Raw genomic sequence first — 25115 nt, forward strand, 5'->3', positions numbered from 1 at the left:
TTACTGGGACAGTACACAAAAGGTTTCGTCAAAAATGGTACGGTCCAGTCAGAATATAATTTCATATCCAAAAACATAATACAATAATACAATTAAAAATAAAGATCTTTATTACAGGTACACATACCAATACTTTATACTCCACATATTTCAATACACTTCAACGCCAAAATAATTCCTACAAGAAATTTTAATCCAGGGAATGTTTTTTTTTGACATTTCATGTTTATGTTTTATGACAAAGCAATTAAATCCATACAGTCTTTCAGAACCACAGCACCAGTCCTCAAACAAGCTCTGCAACTACAACACAATTTGGCACATTCATGACCAATTATGGACCATCTCCAGAAGAGGTACCCATACACCAGTGATCATACTGGTTTACACATTCTTAGGTCACCCTCTAATGTGGCCAATCCAGTCCATCCAAATGTATCCTCATAGACCCTGCTCTTTCTCTAATGAGAAATTGTCAGCTGATCCATATCTAACAGAGGCTGATAGCTCAGGTCTGGCAAGTAAAAATCCACACTAAGGTTTTGTTTCAACCAACCAGTTGAGCATAAAGAGTCAGAGTCACAGAATACTCAGCTGATTGGTTGAAACAAAAACTTGGTCTGGATTTTTGCTTTCTGTGCTTGAACTATCCACCTCTGGTATCCAATGTGGATTCAGTCATCGGAAGGGGTCGCGTTACAATTCACACATTTAAAAATAGCAAATACTAAGGGGACCCTTTGCTGTAATGTACATATCCACTGCTTACAGCAGAATAAACAGTCTGTCCATTTCAGGCAGGTGCAGCTCTGAGATCTGAAAAAAACCTGCCATTCACATCTCTTGGGCAGATACAGTACAGATCTTCAGCAAGTTTCCCATATCATGTGATTTAAGACATTGTGTAATAAAAAACTGCTACTGAACAAGATTCTTATCCATGTCAGTCGGTAGTGTCCTGCAGAAAGGCATTAAGTGCGTTTTCATCCTTTAGCTCACCCTGCTTGTGCTATATCTTAAAAAGCAGGCAGAACTACTGTGAGGCTTCAGGTAAAATGTATGGCCTAAGGAATGAATTGTCAGACTAATCCCTGCATTTACCTCAACAGATTCATAAGATTTTAAACACTGTTAATATATTGATGTTTTGTATTATAATATAAAAATTAGAGGAATGTAACAACAAACTAAAAAAAGCAACAAACCACAGCAAAGGAAAATGACCTACTCATAGTAGGAAAAATTACCCACAATGCAGTTAGGTATTACATCTCATCCTCAAGGACATTCATATTATGCCAACAGAACTGAAATGATGCATACATTTAGAGTAACACTGATTACTTGAAATGCTGAATAATTACCAGCTGTCAGGTGGTGCAGGTTATAGGCACTACACAGATTCAGTATAAACTTCTGTAAGATCCCCACTTTACTGTAACATGATATTTAAAAAGTCAAGTTGAATATGTTTAAGCTAGGAAAAACTGCCAGTGTGCATCTGCCAGTGTGCATGAGTTTCTTACAACTTAAATACTTCACTGTCAGAAAAATAGTTTCTGCTTTATTTTATGACTTTACTAAACTCACTTAAGAAGAGAGTTTAAGGCACAGATTCCACCACAGAAAATTTCATATTCACCACTGTCGAACATGAGTTAACTTATTCTGTCTTTTTTTTTCTGGGAAGCACATTGTGGGTGTTAAGCAAAGTGCCAGACAGACAGGAATGTTCACAATGCTCTCATATCACGAGCCTCATTCCGGAAGCCCACACAGTGGGATGGGAATGACTGTAAGTTTTCAAGGAACATCTGAAACAGACACAATTCCCAAAATAAGATTCTTGTCACTGAATGATTCACCTTATAAGTTTGTTTAGGCAGGGTTGCAGGTTTAGGGAGGGCCTGCTGGCTGGAATGAGATTTTCAATTCAAGACAAGTCTGCACACACATGCACACGCATTTACATGTATGTAAGAATTTTATTACCTTGTAAATAGTCTGTAGGGATTGCAAACTACCCCAATGCTTTTGATGTAGCTAAAATGAGGGTTATAATGGAATAACATAGATTTGCTGTAAGATTGTGAAAGTGTGAAAGTCTGAAAGCATGAGAGTCTGAAAGCGTGAGAGTCTGAAAGTATGAGTCTGAAAGTATGAGAGTCTGAAAGCGTGAGAGTCTGAAAGCATGAGAGTCTGAAAGCGTGAGAGTCTGAAAGCATGAGAGTCTGAAAGTGTGAGTGCCAAGCCAGATGTGTGACAGTTGGCAAACCTGGATTATGCCTCAATTCCCTTAATTATGGTTACATTTGTGTTTGTTTAGGCATCTTGCACAGAAAATAATGTTTAAGATAAACCATAAGAAACCTCCTCATTACAGTACACTGTTCATTATTTTTGAATCTCACTAGATGCCATGCTGTATAATTTGCAGTATTTGCAGACCATGTATAGTTCAGCCTCTCTAGGAATCTGCTATTTCATGCTGTCGCTTTAGCTGAGTGCGCTAACCAGTGTTTAGGAAGCTACTTGAAGTGTCCCAAAGCCAAACTATATCTGGATCCCTTCACAATTACATGACCTAAAAACAAGCCTTTAATAAACTGGTCCCCCCCAAGGCGGGCAGCCTGCACTAAAATCTGCTTGGCATCAGGACAGCCTGCCAGCCAATGAGAGCTCAGTGGACTGGCATCAGAGAGGCAGGGGGCACGAATAAATAAATAAATAAATAAATACACCACACTTCCCTGTCCAGGTCTCTGCCTACAGGTGAACTGGAAGATGCCCTTTGTTTGTGTTATGGTATGCCCCCCCCCCCCCCCCCTCTTGGGGGCTTCTTAAGAAGGCTTAAGAGGCTATTAGTGAGTTCAACAAATAAGGACAACACTGGTGTCCAGGCGCATCTCGCATTACTCAAAGTGATCCGTGGACACCTTATATGTAAACACGGTCTGCTGAGGATACTAATGAGCAATGAGGAGAATGTGGCATCTGTCGGCCCGGTTCTCCATTACAGTTCTGTTCTGGATTGTTTTGGACATCGATCTTAAATAATGACAACATAGCAACCATCCATCCTTCCACCTTCTAAAGTCACATATCTTATACAAGGTCAAAGTGCATTTGTAGCCTATTCTAGGAAGCAAAGGGTGTGAGACAAGAGGCCACCTGGATAGGAGGCCAGTCTGGTGCCAGGTATCCACTCACCATCATGCACTCTGGGCATTACAGAGTCTCCAGCTCTCCTAGCTGCATGTTTTTGGACTCAAAAGGCAAAGCTACAGTACTAGACTAAGACTAAGACTTATGTTGACCAAAAGGTCATTTAGATGCTACATCTGTCACAGGAACCTGGTTACTGCCTCTCATTAAGCTGTCGGACTTGGTCACACCAGCAGTTAGTCGCAGGTCTCCAGGGAGATTTTGTGGGCAAGTTGTGCAGTCGTGTCATCTTGAGGTCTTCATCTGCCCATTTCCAGGCACATACAGGTACCTCCATATAGCGTAATAGTGAGCGCTGGCTCCCAGCACCACGAACAGGTGCCAGATGGCGTGCGCAAAGGGGACGAGCCCGTCGCTCTTGAAGAACACGATACCCATGCAGTAGGCCACGCCCCCTAGGAGCAGCTCAAAGACGCCACCCCTGTCAGTCTGCAACAATAGAGTGAGTCTTGTTATTTCTCACAATCTTCATCTCTGAATCCTTCATTTCCACATTTGCTTGCTTTTTGGGTAGTAATGCTGTGTGTAGGGAACCATTCTCAAATTTTTTTGACAAATGTTTTCCAGGAGAAAATACTTACCATAACTTGATAATACCTATCATAAGGAAATGATAAAACTATCTATTTATTAATGTACTATTTGCCATTCTGTATTCTGTTCATGCCCATGTATTAGGAAACTCATTGTTGGATTATTTTTTAATGTTGTATTTATTCTACTCTACTGTCTTTTTTAGCACTTTTACTATGTGTGATTCTTGCAGTAAGAGACTCTATTATCTCATTTCATTGTGTATATTTACAATGACAATAAAGATGACTTTGAGCTTGAAGTATAATGAATTGATCACCTCGTAGTAGAATGAATAGAGGATCAATGTCAAGATGTCACAACCACCTGGACCACCAAATCACCCTGGTGAAGTCAGTAATTTATCCTCATTCATTTTATTAAATTCTTCATAGTTGAGTGCCATTCAGCAAGTGCCCATTACAGACAACAGAGTTTCAGAACTATTTCCTGCGGATGTGAAATTTAAAGAAGTCTGGTACCCCTATGAAGTAAAGCAGTTGAAGATTGCTGGGATTGCTGTCCAGGCCCTAGGCCTTGTGGGATTGCGGTCAATGCCCTAGGCCTTGTGGGATTGCTGTCAATGCCCTAGGCCTTGTGGGATTGCGGTCAATGCACTAGGCCACGTGGGATTGCTGTCAATGCCGTAGGTCTTGTGGGATTGCTGTCAATGCACTAGGCCACGTGGGATTGCTGTCAATGCCGTAGGTCTTGTGGGATTGCTGTCAATGCACTAGGCCATGTGGGATTGCTGTCAATGCCCTAGGCCATGTGGGATTGCTGTCAATGCACTAGGCCTTGTGGGATTGCTGTCAATGCACTAGGCCTTTCGGGATTGCTGTCAATGCCCTAGGCCTTGTGGGATTGCTGTCAATGCCCTAGGCCTTTCGGGATTGCTGTCAATGCCCTAGGCCTTGTGGGATTGCTGTCAATGCCCTAGGCCATGTGGGATTGCTGTCAATGCACTAGGCCTTGTGGGATTGCTGTCAATGCACTAGGCCTTTCGGGATTGCTGTCAATGCCCTAGGCCTTGTGGGATTGCTGTCAATGCCCTAGGCCATGTGGGATTGCTGTCAATGCCATAGGCCTTGTGGGATTGCTGTCAATGCCATAGGCCTTGTGGGATTGCTGTCAATGCCATAGGCCTTGTGGGACTGCGGTCAATGCCGTAGGCCTTGTGGGATTGCTGTCAATGCACTAGGCCTTGTGGGACTGCTGTCAATGCCATAGGCCTTGTGGGATTGCGGTCAATGCCGTAGGCCTTGTGGGATTGCTGTCAATGCACTAGGCCTTGTGGGATTGCAGTCAATGCCCTAGGCCTTGTGGGATTGCTGTCAATGCCATAGGCCTTGTGGGATTGCGGTCAATGCCGTAGGCCTTGTGGGATTGCTGTCAATGCACTAGGCCTTGTGGGATTGCTGTCAATGCCCTAGGCCTTGTGGGATTGCTGTCAATGCCATAGGCCTTGTGGGATTGCTGTCAATGCACTAGGCCTTGTGGGATTGCTGTCAATGCCTTAGGCCTTCTCCACTGTGAATGTGACTATGTACTGCATATATCTGTTGCACAGCTAGTTTTGAGGACTGCAGATAAGAGACTAACCTATCCTGGTGTGCTCGCACGACCTTGGGTCACTCTCTCGGCTGGGAGGGCAACGCAGCCCCTAGTCGGTGTAGCTGTAAGAGTAACTATTGCTTTGCTGGATTAGAGAACATGCGTAGATATGTGTAGATATAATATATCTATTCTTAGTGGTAATGAATAACAGAATCAGTGTCGAGTAAGACCATATAGTCTATATAGTCTTAAAACTGACAAAGAAATGCATTGCATAACATTATATCCTGTAAGAAAATGTTGTTGTACCCTGAGTAAGTGTTTGTAGGGTGTCAGAAATAATAAACACAGCAGTCTTTGCATAAGATAAGGGTAAATGGGGGGTGAGTGGCCTTGGACGATTGCAGGCCAGAGATGAGCTAACAGGAAGCCATACGGAACATCTTGTGATCTTGTGCAGGGTCATCACTCGCAGAAAAGGTATAAAATATAAAAATCCCTGTTCGAACAGAAGCTATAAACAGGTAGCGTCTCCTACCCTAAGGTGTCTGCATTTTATTTATGTCCATCTGAAATTTGTAACTTCCACATTTCCCTGTCAGTTACCGTTAAAACGTGCCACTAAAGAAAAATTAACTTACCATTGACAGGATCACCAAGGCAGGACAGAACCCCATAACTGTGTAACATAGCAACTCTATAATCTTGAACCTGTGGGATGACAGACATATCAATAATGTGCTGATTTAATACCTCCCCTCACCTCCACTGGATTCCACCCTTGTGAACTTTCTGGGCCAATCAGGACGCCTGTCACAAAATTTAATCACTTTGCCTGCAAACCGAATCTTTGATTCAAGAACACAATGCTGATGTTGGCGGGTGGGAAAAGTGGGGCACTTGTGGGTCATTCTTGGACACGTACCGCTCATGGAAGAAGAAGACGTAGGCCGTGCCGATGCACGCCATGACCCATATGACCCAGCGCATGTGAGAGCCCCAAGGACCCAGGTCTCTCAAGTTCAGCCTGTGGGAGCGAATAGGAGGCCCCGTTACATTCCACCCAAACGCTCATCATTTCTGCCCGTCTCTGTGTTAAACCCATATAACATGAACGAAAGCCAAAAGATCCACCAACTATCCAGTACCGGTCATGTAGAGCCAGAAGCGTCGAGGTAAATTATTTGATATTTAATATTTTTAATCTGCCTTGCGCCGTAGCCTCTGGGATAGGCTCCAGATCCCTTCGACCCTGAACAGGACAAGCAGTCACACATGACAGATGGATGGATGTGTTTAATGTTTCCTTTTTTACTTCTAACACTAAATTGAACCATTCCAGAGGTAGGCAATTCTTTCTGTAAATTTTACACTATTACACAATATTACAGTGTGATAGCTCACATATTTTGTTGTACATGTCCTTTCATTAGGCAGCTGAGAGGTGTGTAAATGTAGGAGGAGTTTGTGCGATATGCGCGATGACAGCAGCAAAGGGACACCGTATATGTGACTCGTGCTAACTTCCTGCAGTACGGCACCACTGGGAATTCCGGGATCGCAGCCTGTCACCTCCAGGAAGGTCACCCTGGCAGAACACGATGCTCCACAAACCAGGAACATCTAACGAGTGACTGATGCTGCTGCATGTATGGCGAGTCCAGCTGGGCTTTCGCGGACCAGGGGGAGCTAAATCAGGAGGCCGTTTTTGGGGGGTGTCAGTGCTTCGGGGAGGGACTGCCTGACCCACCAGTGTGAAGCCATACAGTATCTGCTTGGTGCAGTGACCCGACCTCATCATAGGCGTGTTGCCATGAGAACCATCAAACCCCATCACAGGTGTGTTGCCATGGGAACCACCAAAGGGCAGTTTACATATTTACACAACATGACCGGCTCTGTGCGTGTGAAGGGTGCATGTTCTCCCCGTGCATCCATGGGCCCCCTCTGGCTGCTCTGGCCTTCTGCTGCACCAACAAAAGCCTACGATCAGGCTAATTGGTGTCTTTAAATTACCCTTAGTGTGCAAGTGTGTGCTCTGCCATGGACTGGCGCCCCATCCAAGGTGACCACTGCGTCTTATTTCCCCCTCCCTCCCCTCTCTATGTCTTTGGTTACACATGTATTATAATGTGTGATTGTATGTGTGATTATTTGAGCCTCGCCACCAGCATTTCATTGGACGGTTGTGATGGGGTGAAGCAGAAGGAGAATTTCCCCACAGGGGTTAATAAAGCAGCACCATTCTATACCAAGGACCTGGACTCCAGGCTCAGTGCTGAACATTTGGCTAGAAGTTAAAGACATGGAGGTAGATGAGCTGCTGATTTAGTATGTCAGCACCCATTTTAACCCTCACGAGAAACATGTATTAAAATGTTTCATGTTTTTATTTTCCTAGATGTGAAGGGTTTGTATTAGTTATCTTTTGTTTTGGAAAAACCTGGGAGTCCATTATGTATTCTACTTCACTCTCAGTGGGGGGCAGTAGTGATAATGGAGGAGATAAAGCAGAGGGGTAATTTGAATGGAAAATCATTTGGACAGAAAAGAGGGCAGAAATGCAGACAGCTTGGGGCATCCTGAGACCTGTGCTGTCAGGTCAGGGCGCATTTACAGTTACGACTCACCAGGGGGCGTAGGAAGCTGCGATGAAGAAGTAGATCACCATCCTGTCGCACATGTGCAGGCAGTGCTCCACAGTCCTGTCACATAAAAGGGGGTGGGCTCACACCAAAACTCTGACTGCAGGGGGATGTGCCCCCCCAACCTCTATGTGTGAACAGCAAACTGACGCCATGGAGCCATAGAACCTGCAGAATTCCTACATGTTACTCTGCCAAAAAAAGAGCCTTAACTTACTGTATTTAATCAACTAATAATCATTCAGAATAACAGAAAGAGCTGTATGTAGGCATGATGTATCAAATAACTCACGTAAACCTTGTCACTGATTTTTTTTTCCCAGCATGCATCAGCTCTACTGGCATGTCAGAACAGTTTGGGATCTGGGGGCAGGTTCAGCAGAAGGTAGGAGAAATAAAATGTGATGCAGCAAGTCCAGGCGAGTAACTGTTACTATCGGACGGGCAAGCAAACTGTTTAAAAGAATGGCATTGGGCGGTTTGTGGTTCAGGCAGCGGCCAGGCCAGTTACTCCACACGGAGCAGAGCATGCATCACTGAAGGAGGGTTACAGCCTGAAATCTGCCTGAAGAGAGACGGACCTGCCAACTGTCAGCATGCAGCCATGTGCGGTACTGTGGCGAAAAGCAGAAAAGCACTGTGGTACAAACAAAGAACATCAAAAGTGTCCACACCCCTGTTAAAATGCAGGTTTTTGTGACGTAAAAAAATTAGACCATGATGAATCATTTCAAAACTTTTCCTATCCATAATGTGACCTATAACCTGTACAATTCAATTGAAAGACAAACAAATTTGTTAGGGGGAAAAAATACAAAAATAAAAACATACAATAAGCTGGTTGCATAAGTGTGCACATCCGTAAACTACTACTTTGTTGAAGCACCTTTTAATTTAATTACAGCATTCAGTCTTTCTGGGTAGGAGTCCTTCAGCATGTCACATTTTGACTTGGCAGTATTTGCCCACTCTTCCTTGGAAAGTGGCTCTAAATCTGTCAGATTACAAGAGCATCTCCTGTGCACAGCCCTCTTCAGGTCTCCTCACAGACTTTCAGTTGGATTTAGGTCTAGGCTCCAGCTGGGACATTCTAAAACTTAAAATTTTCTTCTGATGACGCCATTCTTTTGTTGATTTGGATGCTTGCTTGGGGTCATTGTCGTGCTGAAAGGTGAATTCCTCTTCATCTTCAGATTTCTAGCAGACACCTTAAGGTTATCGGGCCACAACCGACTGGTATTTGGAACTGTTCATAATTCCCTCCACCTTGACTAAAGCCCCAGTTCCAACTGATGAAAAACACCCAAGTCATGATGCTGACACCACCATGCTTCACCGTGGGTATGGTGTCCTTTCGGTGATGCGCAGTGCAGTTTTTGTGCATGTTTTTCTTTGTATGAATTGGCTTCCTTCATGCGATCCTACTCCAGACATACGGAGAATATGGAGATTGTTATAATACACAATCAGTACTTGCCAGAAATTCCTGCAGCTCCTTCAGTGCTGCTAGTATTAGTTTAAGGGAGTGCACACTTATGCATCCAGCTTATTGTACATTTTTTATTTTTTATATATTTTCCCTCAACAGATTGTTTTGATTGAATTGAATGGATTGAATTGTGCAGGCTACAGGTTACATTAAAGGTGGGAAAAGTTTTTAAATGATTCACCGTGGTCTCCTTTTTTACATCACAAAAACCTGGCATTTTTAACAAGTCTGTGTACACTTTATGTCCAGCTATTGTAGCTTTGTGCTACAAATACCTGCAAAATCCCATTGGGGAGTTTTTCCACATTAAAATGATCCCAAGAAATTAAGAGATCAAAGTACTGCCATTTACCGTGATTCAGAAGCTCCTGAGAGCTTTTCTGCCTCTCAAATGCAGCACCATTACAGCTTAGGGGGTTTTTCGGAAGCATAAATGAAATATTAACATCCCTGTAGTTTCCTATCCAATGCATTCATTTAATTCATCAGTATAAAGTGAGTTTGTTTCCAATCCGTGAATTTTTTGCCCCATTTAAAAACATAAACCATCTAATGCCAGTCCGCTTCTCAGCACAATCCCCTGTTTCATCCAGGGAGTTGGCAATGAGGGCATCTGTGTCAGGAGGCTCCGCCCACTTAGCGGACAGCACTGAATTCAGTGAGAATGTGATGTTCACAGGACCGGCCCAATAATGGAGGACACGCCTTTTGTACGAGCAGGTTACTGCCATGTTTGCCATCTAGCGGTTACCCTGAATGCCAGTAAAGGAAGATGGAAAGAGATACCCACAATCCTCTGGGATTGTAAGAGATTTCACATAGTATCCAAAAACGGGGTATAAATGTGAATATGCTGACCAACACTGGAGTATGAATGGAGGCCCTAGATAGAGGATAAGAATGACATGCAGACAAATATTTTGGATTACTTCTACTGTCCAGCATTATATTGTGGAAAAAATGTCTCTGAACTTTATAGAAGGTCACTCACATGTTTACCAAACAGTAAACATCCGCCCAGCAGCAGGAAGGCGCACGAGTGCTTATCCTGGTTAAATGTGCTGCTCTGCCCAGTTCAGGAATGACTGTAACTTAAGTGCATTGTGATGCTCTGTCTATACGGACAGATGCTAGGAAGTGGCTGAGTGGGTCTTCTCATGGCAAATCACGACACATTTAGGTCTGGGCGTCTGCCGGGGCGAGTAAGGGTACACCGGGCCGAATCCCAGATACTCATGGGAAGAGAATGTGTCCGATTTAATGTTCCGGTGGTGTGATGTGGGATCGAAGCCTGGCAGACGTGGTGCTGCGGTGGGCGGCCCTTCCATGTCTGCAGGGCACTTACCGGAAGTGGCTCATCTTCCAGGAGATGGTGTGGAACACGGTGGACACGGTGAAGAGGCCTGACAGCCCCAGGCCATAGATCCATGCGGTAACTGTCTCCCATTGGTTGTCAGAGAGGAAGTGCAAGAGGGAGCTGCCGAGGATGCTGGGAAGGATCCAGAGCTGCATAACAACGAGTCAGGGGAGGAGACTAAGCGTTAACCTGAACTGTATATGAACTGTACATGAGGCTGCCTGAACCTATGGGAACCTGAGCATCCCTCTAAACTGCCACCCACGCCTCACTCCGCCATGCTGCCCGGCGTCGACCAGAGGCAAAACCATGACTTCTGGCCAGACAGGAGGACTCAAGCTGTCCTCCCACATCCAGCAAAGGCATCCCTGCACTGGGGCAAGGGTCTCCAATCCATCTCATCTGGGAGAACTGCAGGCGGGTGTCTATGTATGATTATTAATATGCGTACTTCACTCTCACATATGTATTTAACGTCATCTTCCATTGCCGAAGACCAATTCCAATACTAAGAATAGAAGTACAGAGGATGTCATTACTGTCCTGCCCCAAATATCAAGGATACATCAGGTGAATCCTCACTAACGAGAACAATCCCATGATTCATTGTGTCCTAAGTTTGTTCTTGACAGGCAAATTAGCAAGACCACTCTGGCTAAGAACACAAGTAGGATCTTTCCATCCTTGCTATTGAGAAATTGTAGTGACACATCCACTAGTCATGCTTCAAGTCACCTTTTGTGTGACCCCTGCCCCACCTCTATTCTGGGAATGACGTTCAGGGGATGCAGAGGGAGGAGCAGTGACAGAGCTGGGCAGCTGTGTGTGTCTTCCTGAGGAGGGCTAACGAACACCGAGAAGGGAGCAAAAGTCCTGTCCAACACACTAAGCACAGAGCACTGAGAGAAGTGGCTGTGAGTCTATTTTAGTAATAAAACAAATAGACAAACGTGAAATAGAATTCCTAACCCCACATCTGCTCTGCCAGTTCCCCCACCGCCAATCACCTGCACACAAACCCTCCACGGCAGCCCCTCCTTAACCCTCTCACCCCCCACCCCACTTCCTGTTGTTCTGCAGTACCTATGCATTTTGCGTGTGTCCACAGACCACCCCCCCCCCACCAATGCCAGTCCTTGGGTCCCACTTACCGCATGAGTGGCACAGTTGGCCGCGTGCTCATAATCCGTGGGTTGGTACCTTTTGTGGGGCGGCACTCGGCCATTCATGAATCTGAAAAAAACATACATGAGGAAAATATAAAAAGCTGTGTTGATGTCTAACCTGCTCTGTGAACAAATAGCTATACCGTCATTTATTATTGCATTATGTAAATGCATCTCTAAAATGACATCACCCTTCGCTTTGCCGTGTTTCCTAATTCTGTTTACATATTTTCTCCCTATATATCTGATAAGGAGTAAACGTGACCTGAGGACCAAACAACAGTGTAGGTCAAAGCCCATGTGGCCCCTTGGCGAGAAAACCACTCAACACGTAACCTAGTACTGCAAAGCGCATATGATCGTTATTTGAGACTCTTAGAGTTGGTGGGCAGAGCAACTCATCTCTGGCTAGGAAAGTCTCTCGGAATACTGTGTCTGCATAATGTGGCATGTAATCTCCCTTTATGGATATTTTGCACCAGGCTGCATCCAAGGGCACGTGATAGGTGTTAATCCAGGATTTCAGAGATGTTACACTTCAATGACTTTATAAAAACGTAATGATTTTTTGGATTTTTAATTGTGATCATGTAACCCAGGCCCCTATTTTCCATTATCTTTCCGCTGTTGCAATCATCACCTAACGCTGGCTAGAGTGCTGGGCAGCTGACAGGTCAATGCTTAGCCCTGATGTCACACGACATCATCATCTTGGAATTACTTTGTGTTTCAACTTCCTTATATGATTCCTGTTGTGTTAGAAAATGTTAGCGATCATTAGCATCTCACATTTAGCCCGGTCTTTGTCGGTTCCATTCACCAGCAGTGGCTCAAAATCTCTGCAGTAGCTTCTTCCGAGATACATGCAGATCAGCACACTTACTCATACCGCAGGACTGCCAGTTCATACACTTAGATGGACAGTTTAGTTTTGTTGCAGAATCAGACACGCAAACGTCTCCATCCTGCAGGTGACATTTAAATGGTTCCAGCTGCACTTTAGAGAAATATTTCCACTTAGAAGTTTTTAGAAACCTTTTAACCGCATGTATAATAAACAAACACACATACTTCATTCGGTTCATTTCAGCATCTCTAATTATGTCAACCCATAAATAATATCATTTCCTTTCTGGTTTTACAGACAACACAGTGGTGTCTCATGCAGTCAATTAAACAAATCAAAGGGTATATGATTGTTCAAAAAAGCAGTTAATCTAAGTGAGCTTTTTAACGTAGCTTCTAAGTAACTTAAGCAATCTATCATGTACATGAGACAATTAAATAATGAATCGAAGGAGTAAATACTATGTCAAAATATTTATATTCTATTCATTTCTCATTTGCACTATAACCAACCATTTACATGACATAGCACATGGCATGATTGGTTTTGACTGCGCACACACAAGCTTCAGTTAGCTGGCTAAAACCCTGCCCCACAGTTTTCAACTAATTGTTGAATAACCTAATAAAAAACGTGAATACTCCATTTAAAAAAACCTAACAATTAAATAGCAAAAACTAAGCATTAAACACTTTGCATCAGAATGTCAATATTTTATTGTCTAATAAAGTGCAACAAGCAATGCTTTCCAAATAAATTATAATAATCAGTTCCAGTTCAGGAACTTACTGCATTACTAAGTTACTAAGTTAGTTACCAAGGAACCGTACCATACAATGTCATGGCGCCTGGCACCAGCTGTCACTGCTGTCACCTAGTGCCAGGCTTTCCATTGATTTCCGGGGTGCAGAATGTCAGAAGATCAAAGTCAAAGTCAGCTTTATTGTCAATTCTGCCACATGTACAGAACACACAGAGAATTGAAATTACGTTACTCTCAAGCCCTTGGTAGATAACAGAAAACATTAATACAAAAAATAAAATTTAAAAAATACAAATATTTTTAAACTTTGTCACACAGTTTCTCTGACACCGGCTAGGTAATACTTTACGATACAGCTAGTAAGTTATTTTTAACTAGGTACTACTGAAGTACAGATCATGAACAAATATAGTTTGTGGTTAATTAATATATTAAGTAAGAGTTAGTTTGTGATTAATTAAGAGTATAGTCATGTATTATTCGTGCCCCCTCTAGTAAAGTGTTACCATAATGTATTATCATACTCAGCTGAGTATTGAGGAGGCTGACAGCTCAATTACCTGAACTTGATGTTAAAATTTGTAGGAAACCTGCTTTACGCTATCCATGTCTTCAGTTAGTTTTATTTATATACTGAATGCACTGTCACCCCCAGAAAGACACCAAACATACGCCTGCATAATAAATAATGTGATTGCAGTTATGTTCTTCTGACTGCTGCAGATGAAAGACTAATGCAGAGGGCATAATGGTCCCTCTTACTCTGGCATTTTATGCCCAGTGGGGGTGGGCAGTGCTGATGATAGCTGAGTGCCCCTCAATATGCATCATTACATCCCAGCTCTTCTTTGATCAAGTTGGCTAATCACGAGTGACAGGCATCTGCATCAGGTCTACCAGAGAACGTGATCATTCAGGCAGAGCAGCTGCCATCCCATGTTCAGAACAACAAGCCCCACCAGAACAAAACCACACCCACAGTGGTGTGCAGCCAATCAGAAACCTGTACACAGGATTTGGAAAGATCTGATGGTACACAAAGGGGCTCAACTATTACTGTAACTGTACCGTCCAAAGACCCACAGAAAAAGCATCAAGTAACCATCTTGATATTCTAAAAATTTCCAAACGTGCTTCATTTAGAAGAATTTGTCAAATGAAATGTAGCCAACTCCAATTATGGTGCTAAATTGTTAATTCATAAAATAAAAAAACTAAGGATAGACATTATTGGTAAAATGAATCACTGAGATGTTTGGCAAGCTGAATTCTCTGTGGACAGAATTGTAAACAAACACAATTATGAAGAAGTGACTATTAACGAATATTAGATGAGAATATCCAATGTGCTATTAATTAGTGCAATTTACCTGATACAACGGAAGCATTAATAAGAACAACATGTTTTTCATTTTCATCAAGGCTGAAGGGAAACGGAGGAGATGGAGGGTGACGGATGTGAATGGCCCATTTGTGCCGTCGCCCGCGTCTCAGAGAGAGTGCCCAGGGCGGTCGGGCGGAGCGAACAGGGACCGGGCTCCTGGCCGGGACTGCGGGCACATTCTCACCCTATTGTCAGACGGAGAGCCAGCGCCTCTTTGGTTACGGAAACATAAAGCCTCGCTTGTCTGGAGGGAAATCACGTCCAACCCGGTGCAGTCCCTTTCTGTTCCATTTTCAGTAAGAGAGGGCTTTTTTCCCTCCTTCCAGCTAACGATATTTCTTTAGGCCATTGTTTTGCTTGAATAATCTTTACCAACAGCCAGCACGCGTCCACAAATACCATATCATATTATATTAACATCTCATGATTTTCACAATAGTAGGCTTATGAAAAAAAAAATCTACTAAATTCTGGATAGAGGGAGGCCGTTAAAAGATTCTGGCAGTTAGAAATCCTGTTTTCAAAGGTTTTAAAGAACCAGGAACATACTTCCACCTGTTAATACCTGACCTTCCTTTCATTAACTGGCTCACTCACCTCAGCAGTGGTCAATGGGAGCAATGCGGGTTATGGCTCACAGACAAGGAAGAAGGAAGTAGCTGGTAAGTAAGAAATGAGCAGCTCATGGCTCTGTACCCTAATACTGCACTTTGGCAATTCCACATCCCGCTGCTCACCGCTGTTATGTAGCGGACAGTGAAAGAACAATACAGTACTTATACTCAGGATTAATAGTATTAAAACCTAAAGAATATACAGCACAGCCTTAAAGGAAAGTAAACAGGCCTGAAATTTTGGCATACATCGTTTTTTAAGGCTTTTAAATTCTTACAACAGCACAGAGTATACAGAAGAATGGGAAAATGACACCGGAGGGGAAATAATGTATTTATCCATTCTTCCATCCATCTTATCCACCCGCTTATCCTTGTCTGGGTCACTGGATGGACTGCAGCCTAAGAAAATTATGTGATTGAGGTATTAAATAAATTATCCTCTCAATTGCAAAACAAAAGCCGTCATAAAACTTGATATGTTAACCGGATTTTTTAAGGCTGTCAAATTACCGCAACATCATAAACGCCACGGAGTAAGTCTCAGCCATTACGCCCCTAAGAGTTATTACACTGTATGTGACATTAACAGATGCAAGCTGAAATGTACACCATATGTCATTATTACGCTATATAAACCACTCAGTTAATGACTGCTGACTTATAGGCTATGTAGCCGAGCTCTTGTTTCTTGTACCTCCGTCCAAGGGCATAACTTTGGGTTGAGCATTGGAAGGAGGTTCAGGTGTCCACCCATTTAAAGGGGTGCAGGGGGGAGGGTTACAACCCCACCAACCACCTTTAATTTACGCTCATGCCTCCATCCATTTTACTTTAAGTTGATAATGTGGCAGTTTGCTTTGGCCATTCACAGAACTACAAAAGTGAACAGGTGTTCTGTCATAAAATACTACCTATCGAAACGTGCTATAGTGCCTTTCTGCGCATGTGCAGTTCCACCGTTTTGGGATTAGGGTTAGGTTTCAGGGGTTACGGTTAGGGTTAAGGTAAGAGTTTTAGGGGTTTTAGGGGGTTAGGGTTAGGGTAAGAGTTAGGGTTAGGGTTAGGGCTATCGATTAGCATTACGGTAGCATTTTTCGACAAGGCAGCATATATCGACAGAACACCGGCATTGCGATATAGCGCCTTCACCCGATCATCACGTGCGATCTATCTCGGATCCTAGCAAGAGCAAGTATACTGACAGCGAAGGGACACATCCCTCATCCCAAAGGAATAATGTTTGCATAACAGAGTATTGTTCGACAAAGTCAGTTAAAAGAGGCGTTTTAATCTGCTTTATTCTTTTGTGTCTCGTGGAGATGATGCAGACACATGAAGGCTGCATTCCCGAAATATGTATTGTTTATCTGGACCTCTTTGCCCCCCTCCCACCCTGTCCTTGAGTACAAGTTCAACAGGCTGGAGAGTGCAAGCTAAGCCGGCATTGAGCGGGCTCGTTTCCGCTACGATATATTTCGCGAACATATCATTGTTCTTTTTTATTTATTGCAGTATTGTTTGTGGATACCCCCCCCCCCCCTTGTATTGCTGCATTATTGATTTATAACTTACTATTTGGATTTAACTCGGGCAGTTTTGGTGATCGACAGGGTAAACAAGTTAAGAGTTTTGCACATCTGCTTGCTGTAATTTACTATGTTCATCTTCCCAGATGTGTAGCTGTAGTTCTGGTTTAATTATTTTAACTTATCCTCTTCACCGATGATGTTAATTCAGTATTGTGTTAGTATAATGATACTTTGGATGGACACAGAAGGAAAATGTAAAAAAAAAAACCTGTCGCAACTTTAAAAAGACAACGAAAGATTTTTTTCATTTTCGATATTTATGAGCTAACCAGAGTATTTACCTACATTTTATACTCGAGTATACCACTTTTGATCTGTTGCTTGATTATACCTTCTCAAACAGTAGCCGTCGGTGGTTTTTTATAAATGCATTTATATTTTAACGACCAAACTTGTGTAACATCAGCGCGAAACTTTTAAACATACATTTCAAAAAGTAAAGACACAATTAAGATATTCACAAAAGATATTCATATAAAAATATTCACTTTACCTTCCATATCTAGTCTTCTTAAAATCCTGAAACATTTCAACAGAGTCAGCGTGTCCCTGCGATCACTTTGAACTCTACAGAAGCAGCAAGTTACTCTTTTCACCAATACTAATAAGTTACTGAAACTTCCGGCTCGGGTACCGTAAAAAGACGAAATATTGACGAATCTATAATTCCAAGCAGAGTATAGTGTAGCTGAACGATCACGAAGAGGCGAGACAATGCCGCCACAAATCCCCTCCCAAAGACAGAAGTTAAAAGAGGTCTTCAGGGGAAAGCTTTGGGACTGACAAAACTTTACCACACCACCATCTATCCACGCACACCACTGTTTGCAGATTAATACGAAAACATCGACATGCCAGAGTAAGCAGACATATAGCGGCTTTAAGTAATATTCGCGGCAATTTTATATAGGCCTTCATTTTTAACAAAAAATATGTCCTCGCAGAGACACTGTGAAAATATTGCATTGGATGATGACCCTGAAATGTTAAAATAATGTACGGATCTAAATCGATACAAAGGGAACTATTGATTTGAGACAGTTCTTTGCATTCTTAAGAAAAAGGGACAAAAATCCTCATTTTTTTAAAAAAGCACTGAATTTCGGTCAAAAGAGGAATTGCTTAAGACGGGTTCCGCTTTCGATTTGGGACCATGTTACAATTAAAACCGCTAGTGTCTCCAGATGTGGAAATAAATACGTTTAGCTTAATTTTTTGAGGAAGCTTTTTCTGTGTGTCTTAATTATGAAAAACAGCAGAAAGTAAACAGCAGTCGTAATAATGTATACAAGGTTGTATACGTACAGTATTTCGTCCTTTGCCAGCATCAGCCGTTTGTCGGACTCATTTATTTGCGGTAGACAGTACTGGCATGGCCATACATATTGGCCAATACCTGCGATAGTAGAAGACCTAATAATCACAGCATTATCATGTCATGATCGTATTAATTGTATTTATTGTTTGGAGTTATACAGAGGGGTGCGAAAGTATCGTATATTCACATTAGGTGAGAGCTGTTGGAATAATCACCAAAATGAACAGTGATCGTTTGCTTTGAAAATGTGAGAAAATCGACATTATCTAAAAAAAAAAAATATGTATGAACTAGATCATGTTGTTCATCTTTTGTGTTACACTTAGCGATACACGTGCAAAAGTGCGAACTGCTCGTGGTGCAAAAATGAAAGTCAGATTGTATGGCAGCCCAAATTGTCTTTTATTGGTGTAAGGTTTACTCGTCATAACTTAATTCTTACTAGTAAAAATACAACTTTTACTAGTAAGAATATTAATTCAAGATGTCTCCAATGCAATTCTCAATAGTAAGAATGATCATTTTTACTAGCAAGAAAGAATTGTATTTTTACTATTAAGAAGTCATATTATAGAACTCTGTAATTCGATTTTTACTAGTCATATATTCCCATTGAGTTCCATTGTATTTTGGCCTCACATATCCTAAATTCAATTTTCACTAGTAAAAAGTCATATTGTAGAGTTTTATAATTCAATGTTTCATCAATGGGAGTATATGACTTGTAAAAACTGAATTATAGAGCTGCATAATATGAATTCTTACTAGTAAAAATGATCATTCTTACTAAAGACAGCTCGTTCTATTGGTTAAAATCAATTATATTTTATGAAAAATAAAACTATAGTTTCCTCTCTCATTAAATAAGAAGAGTTTTGTGAGTCAGAATAAAGTGCTGAATGAGGAATCAAGGATCATTTAAGATTATATACCAAAAAAACATCTGAACAAACATCTGAAAATAAATAAAATAACTTGCTCAATATTGCAGCTTATTATTGGAATAATGATGTCATTATTTAAAAATAGATTTAACTAATACATGAAGTGAATGTGTAGATTTTTCTACTTATTCAATCACCCATTTGGTTCCTGGGTTGCCCAGAGTCCAACATCAGAGAATTTATCCATCCATCCAACATTGAGAAAACATTTTCTGTTGATTGTATCCTAATAAGAACATAAGAACATAAGAAATTTACAAACGAGAGGAGGCCATTCGGCCCATCAAGCTCGTTTGGGGAGAACTTAGCTAATAGCTCAGAGTTGTTAAAATCTTATCTAGCTCTGATTTAAAGGAACCCATGGTTTTAGCTTCCACTACAATAGCAGGAAGACTATTCCATACTCTGACTACACGCTGTGTAAAGAAGTGCTTCCTCAAATTTGTTTTAAAATGTTCTCCTGCTAATTTCCACTTATGGCCACGAGTTCTAGTATTTAGACTAATATTGAAATAGTCATTTGGCTGAACAGCATCCAGACCCGTTAGAATCTTATAGACCTGAATCATATCCCCCCTTAGTCTCCTTTGCTCAAGGCTGATATAATTTATATATAATTTATGTTTTTAAATGACAATTTTGGGATCTAGATCAAGGTGTAATTGAAAGTGTTGTGACTTCTTAACTATTCGGTTGAACAGCATCCAAACCTTTTTTTTTTTTTAGAACTATACAAACGAGAGGAGGCCATTCGGCCCATCGAGCTCGCTTGGGGAGAACTTAACTAATAGCTCAGAGTTGTTAAAATCTTATCTAGCTCTGTTTTAAAGGAACCCAAGGATTCAGCTTGCACTACGTTATCAGGAAGACTATTCCATACTCTGACTACACGCTGTGTAAAGAAGTGCTTCCTTAAATCGAGTTTGAAATGTTCTCCCGCTAATTTCCACCTATGGCCACGAGTTCTTGTATTTGAACTAATGCTGAAGTAACTATTCGGTTGTAGGCCTATGCACGATTGAACAAATATTTAACCAACTACTTGCACAATTAACCTAAATGTAGATGCATATTGATGAATATGTGATCTCAGGTGTTCTAAATATTCCAGGCTCTTCTGATTTAACATGGACTGCTTTAAAATCTGACAAAATTGTTTACGTGACTCATTGCCTGAAACAGAGGCAGCACTGAGGCAGGTTAATGTACACCTATCAGGCATAACATTAAAACCACTGACAAGGCCAGATTGTGATAGTTAGATGACTGGGTCAGAGCATCTCCAAAGCAGCAGGTCTTTTGGGGTGTTCCCAGTGTGCAGCAGTCAGGACCAACAAAAAGTGGTCCAAGGAAGGCCAATTGATGAACCAGCGACGGGGTCATGGGTATCCAAAGCTCATTGATGCTTGTGGGAGTGAAGGGTAGCCTGTCTGGTCCGAACCCATCGGATAGCTTCTGTAGCACAAATTGCTGAAAAGGTTAATGATGGCTGGTACATAACATGGACAGCTGGGTGCATGTGCATAATTACCTGGGGAAGAGATGGCATCAGGATGCACTATGGGTAGGCAGCAAGCTGGCAGAGGCAGTGTGATGCTGTGGGCAATGTTCTGCTGGGAAGCCTTGGGTCCTGACATTCTTGTGGGTGTTACTTTGACACATAGCACCTAGCTAAACATTGTTGAAGACCACGTACTCCCCTTCTTGGCAATGGTATTCCCAATGGCAGTGGCCTCTTTCAGCAGAATAATGTACCATTCCACACTGCAGAAATTGTTCAAGAATGAACATGAAAAAGAGTTCAAGGTATTGGCTTGGACTCTAAATTTGTCAGATCTCAATTCGATGCAGCATCTCTGAGATGTGCTGGACGAGCAAGTCTGATCCACGGAGCCCCCGCAACTTACAGGACTCAAAGAACCTGCTGCTAACACCTTGGTGCCAGATACCACAGAACACCTTCAGAGGTCCCATGGAGTTCATGGCTTGAAGGGTCAGAGCTGTTTTGGCAGCAAGAGGGTGACCTACACTATATTAGGCAGGTGGGTTTAATGTTATGACTGATTATGTAGTTACTGTAAGATACATATATACACTGTCATCTTACCATTGATCTTGACAAAACAAATATTTTGAACAACTTTGTTGACTGCTATTTACATAATATTATATGTAAGGTGAATTTTAAAATGATTTTCAGCAGTGCAGCCAACCCATAAGACGACAAAGGCAGCATAGAGGGATCTTCTGAGGAGGCATGACCTGGCAAACCACCAGTGCGTGGAGTATGTAGGGCACTGGCCTTTATATGCCAGGGTGGGGGGCATCAGATGGGCTGATTGTTGCTGAGTAAGGAGTAAAAGTGGATGGACCTTTGCAGGACTGGGAAATATAAAGCAAGTCAAAAGGTAGAATTAGTCCAAAATTGAAACTGTACAATATGGTCAGCCCTATTTCACAGACACCCTGAGGATATATGGGAACCCCCCCCCCCCCCCCCCTCACCACTACCACCTCAAGTCCCCCTGATTAAATTTGTTTGGTGGTGGGGGGAGTCTTTGGATAAAAAATTAATGTATATATAAAAGTAAGGGACACATCGCTAAATGGTTTTAGAATAATTATTTCTCAGGGGGGCTGGGAAAAACCACAGCTTATATATGGCAGATTTTATGTGTCCTGGGTTCGTGTGGCAATGATGTCTGTGGTATAAAAGTACAATGGATTAAAATATCATCAAAGTGATCATAACTACTGTGTAAACATTGTAATGTTGTAAACGACTATCAAAGCTGGAAACAGCTGTTTTTAATGGAATATCTACATGGGTGTACAGAGGCCCCTTATCAGCAACAATCATTCCTGTGTTCCAGTGGAATGTTACATAAGAACATAAGAACTATACAAACGAGAGGAGGCCATTCGGCCCATCGAGCTCGCTTGGGGAGAACTTAACTAATAGCTCAGAGTTGATAAAATCTTATCTTGCTCTGATTTAAAGGAACCCAAGGATTCAGCTTGCACTACGTTATCAGGAAGACATCCAAACCTGTTAGAATCTTATAGACCTGGATCATGTCCCCCCTCAGTCTCCTTTGCTTAAGGCTGAACAGGTTTAGCTCAACTAACCTTTCCTCGTATGACATTCCTATAAGACCAGGAATCATTCTTGTGGCCCTACGCTGCATCTTTTCTAAGGCCGCAATGTCCTTTTTAAGATATGGTGACCAAACCTGCACAAAATATTCTAGGTGAGGTCTCACCAAGGAATTGTATAATCTTAGCATTACCTCCCTTGACTTAAACTCCACACACCTGGAGATATACCCCAACATCCTATTGGCCTTTTTTATTGCTTCCCCGCACTGGCGAGAATGAGACATGGAAGCATCAACATACACACCAAGGTCTTTCTCATAATCAGCTACCTTTATTTCAGTAGGTCCCATAAAATACCTGTACTTTATATTTCTGCTCCCTACATGGAGTACCTTACATTTGTCTATGTTAAATTTCATCTGCCAGGTATCGGCCCAGTCACTAATTAAATCAATATCCCGCTGTAGCTGCTGAGCCGCTAGTTCAGTATCTGCTAAACCACCGACCTTTGTGTCATCTGCAAATTTCACTAGTTTACTGTATATATTGGTGTCTATATCATTTCTGTAAATTAGGAACAATAGTGGTCCTAAAATTGAACCCTGCGGTACCCCACTATGAACGCAGGCCCACTGTGACATTGTGCCTCTTATAACTCCTCGCTGCTTCCTATCTGTTAACCAGTTATCAATCCAGGTTACCACAGTTCCTAAAATACCTGTCGCTTTGAGTTTAAGTAAGAGCCTCTTGTGGGGGACAACATGAAAAGCCTTTTGGAAATCTAAGTAGATGACATCATAGGCCTTCTTATCATCAACTTCCTGAGTAGCTTCCTCAAAAAACTCCAACAGATTTGTTAAATAGGATCTACCTCTCCGAAATACATGCTGGCTATCCCTCAAAATGTTATTTGAGTCCAGGTAATCTACCATTTTCTCTTTGATTATAGCTTCCATAACTTTACCAGTTATACAAGTTAGACTGATTGGCCTATAGTTTGACAAATTACTTCTATCCCCTTTTTTGAAAATGGGCGTTATGTTGGCATGCTTCCAATCAGAAGGTACCACACCTTCAGATAAGGATTTTTGAAACAGTAAAGTTAAGGGTCGGCAAATAATATCCCTCATCTATACAAACGAGAGGAGGCCATTCGGCCCATCTCTTTTAACACTATAGGTAAGATGCCATCAGGGCCCTGTGATTTAAAGTTAATCATTTTAAAAGGTTAATTGATCATTCGAAAACCCTTTTGCAGTTATGTTAGCACACATGAAAATTGTTGTTCTTATTAAAGAAGCAATAAAACTGGACTTCTTTGGACTAGTTGAGTATCTGGAGCATCAGTATTTGTGGATTCGATTACAAGCTCAAAATGGTCAGAAACTCATCCATCTGTTCTTGTTCTGAGAAATGAATGCTATTCCATGTGAGAAATTACCAGAAATCTGAAGATGTCATACAATGCTGTGTACTACTCCCCTCACAGAGCAGCGCAAACTGGTTCCGACCACAAAGAGGAGAGGGAGGCCCCAGTACACAACTGAGCGAGAGGATAAATATATTAGCGTGTGTAGTTAGAGAAACAGACGCCTCATAGGTCTCCAACTGGCAGCTTCATTAAATAGTACCTGCAAAGCACCAGTCTCAACGTCAACAGTCAAAAGGAAACTCCAGGATGCTGGCCTTCTAGGCAGAATTGCAAAGGAAAAGCTGTATCTCAAAAAAAAAAAAAACTGAGATGGGCAAATGAACACAAAGGAAGATTGGAAAAAAGTGCTATGGATAGATGAATCTAAATTTGAGGTGTTCGGATCACAAAGGAGAACTTTTGTGAGATGCAGATCAAATTAGATGCTGGAGGAAGGCTTGATGACATCTGTCAAACGTGTTGGAGGCAATGTGATGGTCTGGGGCTGCTTTAGTGATGGTAAACTGGGAGATTTGTACAGGCTAAAAGGGATCTTGGAGAAGGAAGGCTATCACTCCATTTTGCAACGCCATGCCAAACCCTGTGGACGGCGCTTATTTGGAGCCAGTTTTGTCCTGCAGCAGGACAATAATACAAACACAGCTCCAAACTATTTAGGGAAGAAGCAGTCAGCTAGTATTCTCTATTGAGCTGTTATGGGAGCAGCTTCACCGAATGGTAAGTAAGAATTACCCATCAAGCCAATCCAACTTGCAGGAGATGCTTCAGGAAGAAATCTTGCCAGATTACCTCAACAAACTCACATCTAGAATGCCAAAGGTCTGGAACTGCTGCAGATGGAGGACTCTTTGATGAAAGCAAAGTTTGAAGAATGCAATTATTTTAATTTAAAAAATGATTTTTTTTCTAACTTTATCAATGACTATTTCCTATATTTATTTAGCTATATTTCCTATTCAAACTCATTTCATGTATGTCTTCATGGAAAACAAGGAAATTACTGTGATCCCAAATTTTAAAGTGGAAGATCAGAAATGAGCCATGTAAAAAAAAAAATAATTCACTTGTTCTTTACAATGTCGCGGGGGTTCAGAGCCTTTTGCCAAAGCT

At 41.9% G+C, this 25115-nt stretch overlaps 1 protein-coding gene across 2 annotated transcripts; it reads right to left on the reverse strand.

Moving 5' to 3' along the window:
* Positions 1-92: 92 nt before the first annotated feature.
* On the reverse strand, positions 93-18207 carry LOC111854081 (monocyte to macrophage differentiation factor 2-like). Of its 2 annotated transcripts, XM_023831677.2 has the most exons (8): positions 17847-18207; positions 17706-17731; positions 11998-12079; positions 10835-10995; positions 7986-8060; positions 6281-6382; positions 5997-6066; positions 93-3654 (listed from the first exon to the last, which is right to left on the reverse strand). In XM_023831677.2, exons 3-8 carry the CDS (start codon positions 12073-12075, stop codon positions 3451-3453), a joined length of 690 nt encoding a protein of 229 aa, XP_023687445.1. In that variant the 5' UTR covers positions 12076-12079; positions 17706-17731; positions 17847-18207; the 3' UTR covers positions 93-3450. The 2 variants fall into 2 exon arrangements, with proteins under 2 accessions (XP_023687445.1, XP_023687444.1); XM_023831676.2 differs by having other exon boundaries at positions 17706-18205.
* Between the last annotated feature and the right edge of the window lie 6908 nt (positions 18208-25115).

The sequence above is a fragment of the Paramormyrops kingsleyae genome, chromosome 22, assembly GCF_048594095.1.
Source record: "Paramormyrops kingsleyae isolate MSU_618 chromosome 22, PKINGS_0.4, whole genome shotgun sequence".
Lineage (NCBI taxonomy): Eukaryota > Metazoa > Chordata > Actinopteri > Osteoglossiformes > Mormyridae > Paramormyrops > Paramormyrops kingsleyae.

Excerpts from the sequence above, each read along its gene's own strand:
- LOC111854081 (XM_023831676.2), bottom strand. The coding sequence starts at position 17,740 with ATGTTTCAGGATTTTAAGAAGACTAGATATGGAAG. Across the intron at positions 10,996-11,997 it reads CCAACTGTGCCACTCATGCG|CTCTGGATCCTTCCCAGCAT; the intron begins GTAAGTGGGACC and ends GTTGTTATGCAG. Across the intron at positions 6,383-7,985 it reads GCAGCTTCCTACGCCCCCTG|GCTGAACTTGAGAGACCTGG; the intron begins GTGAGTCGTAAC and ends TCGCTCCCACAG.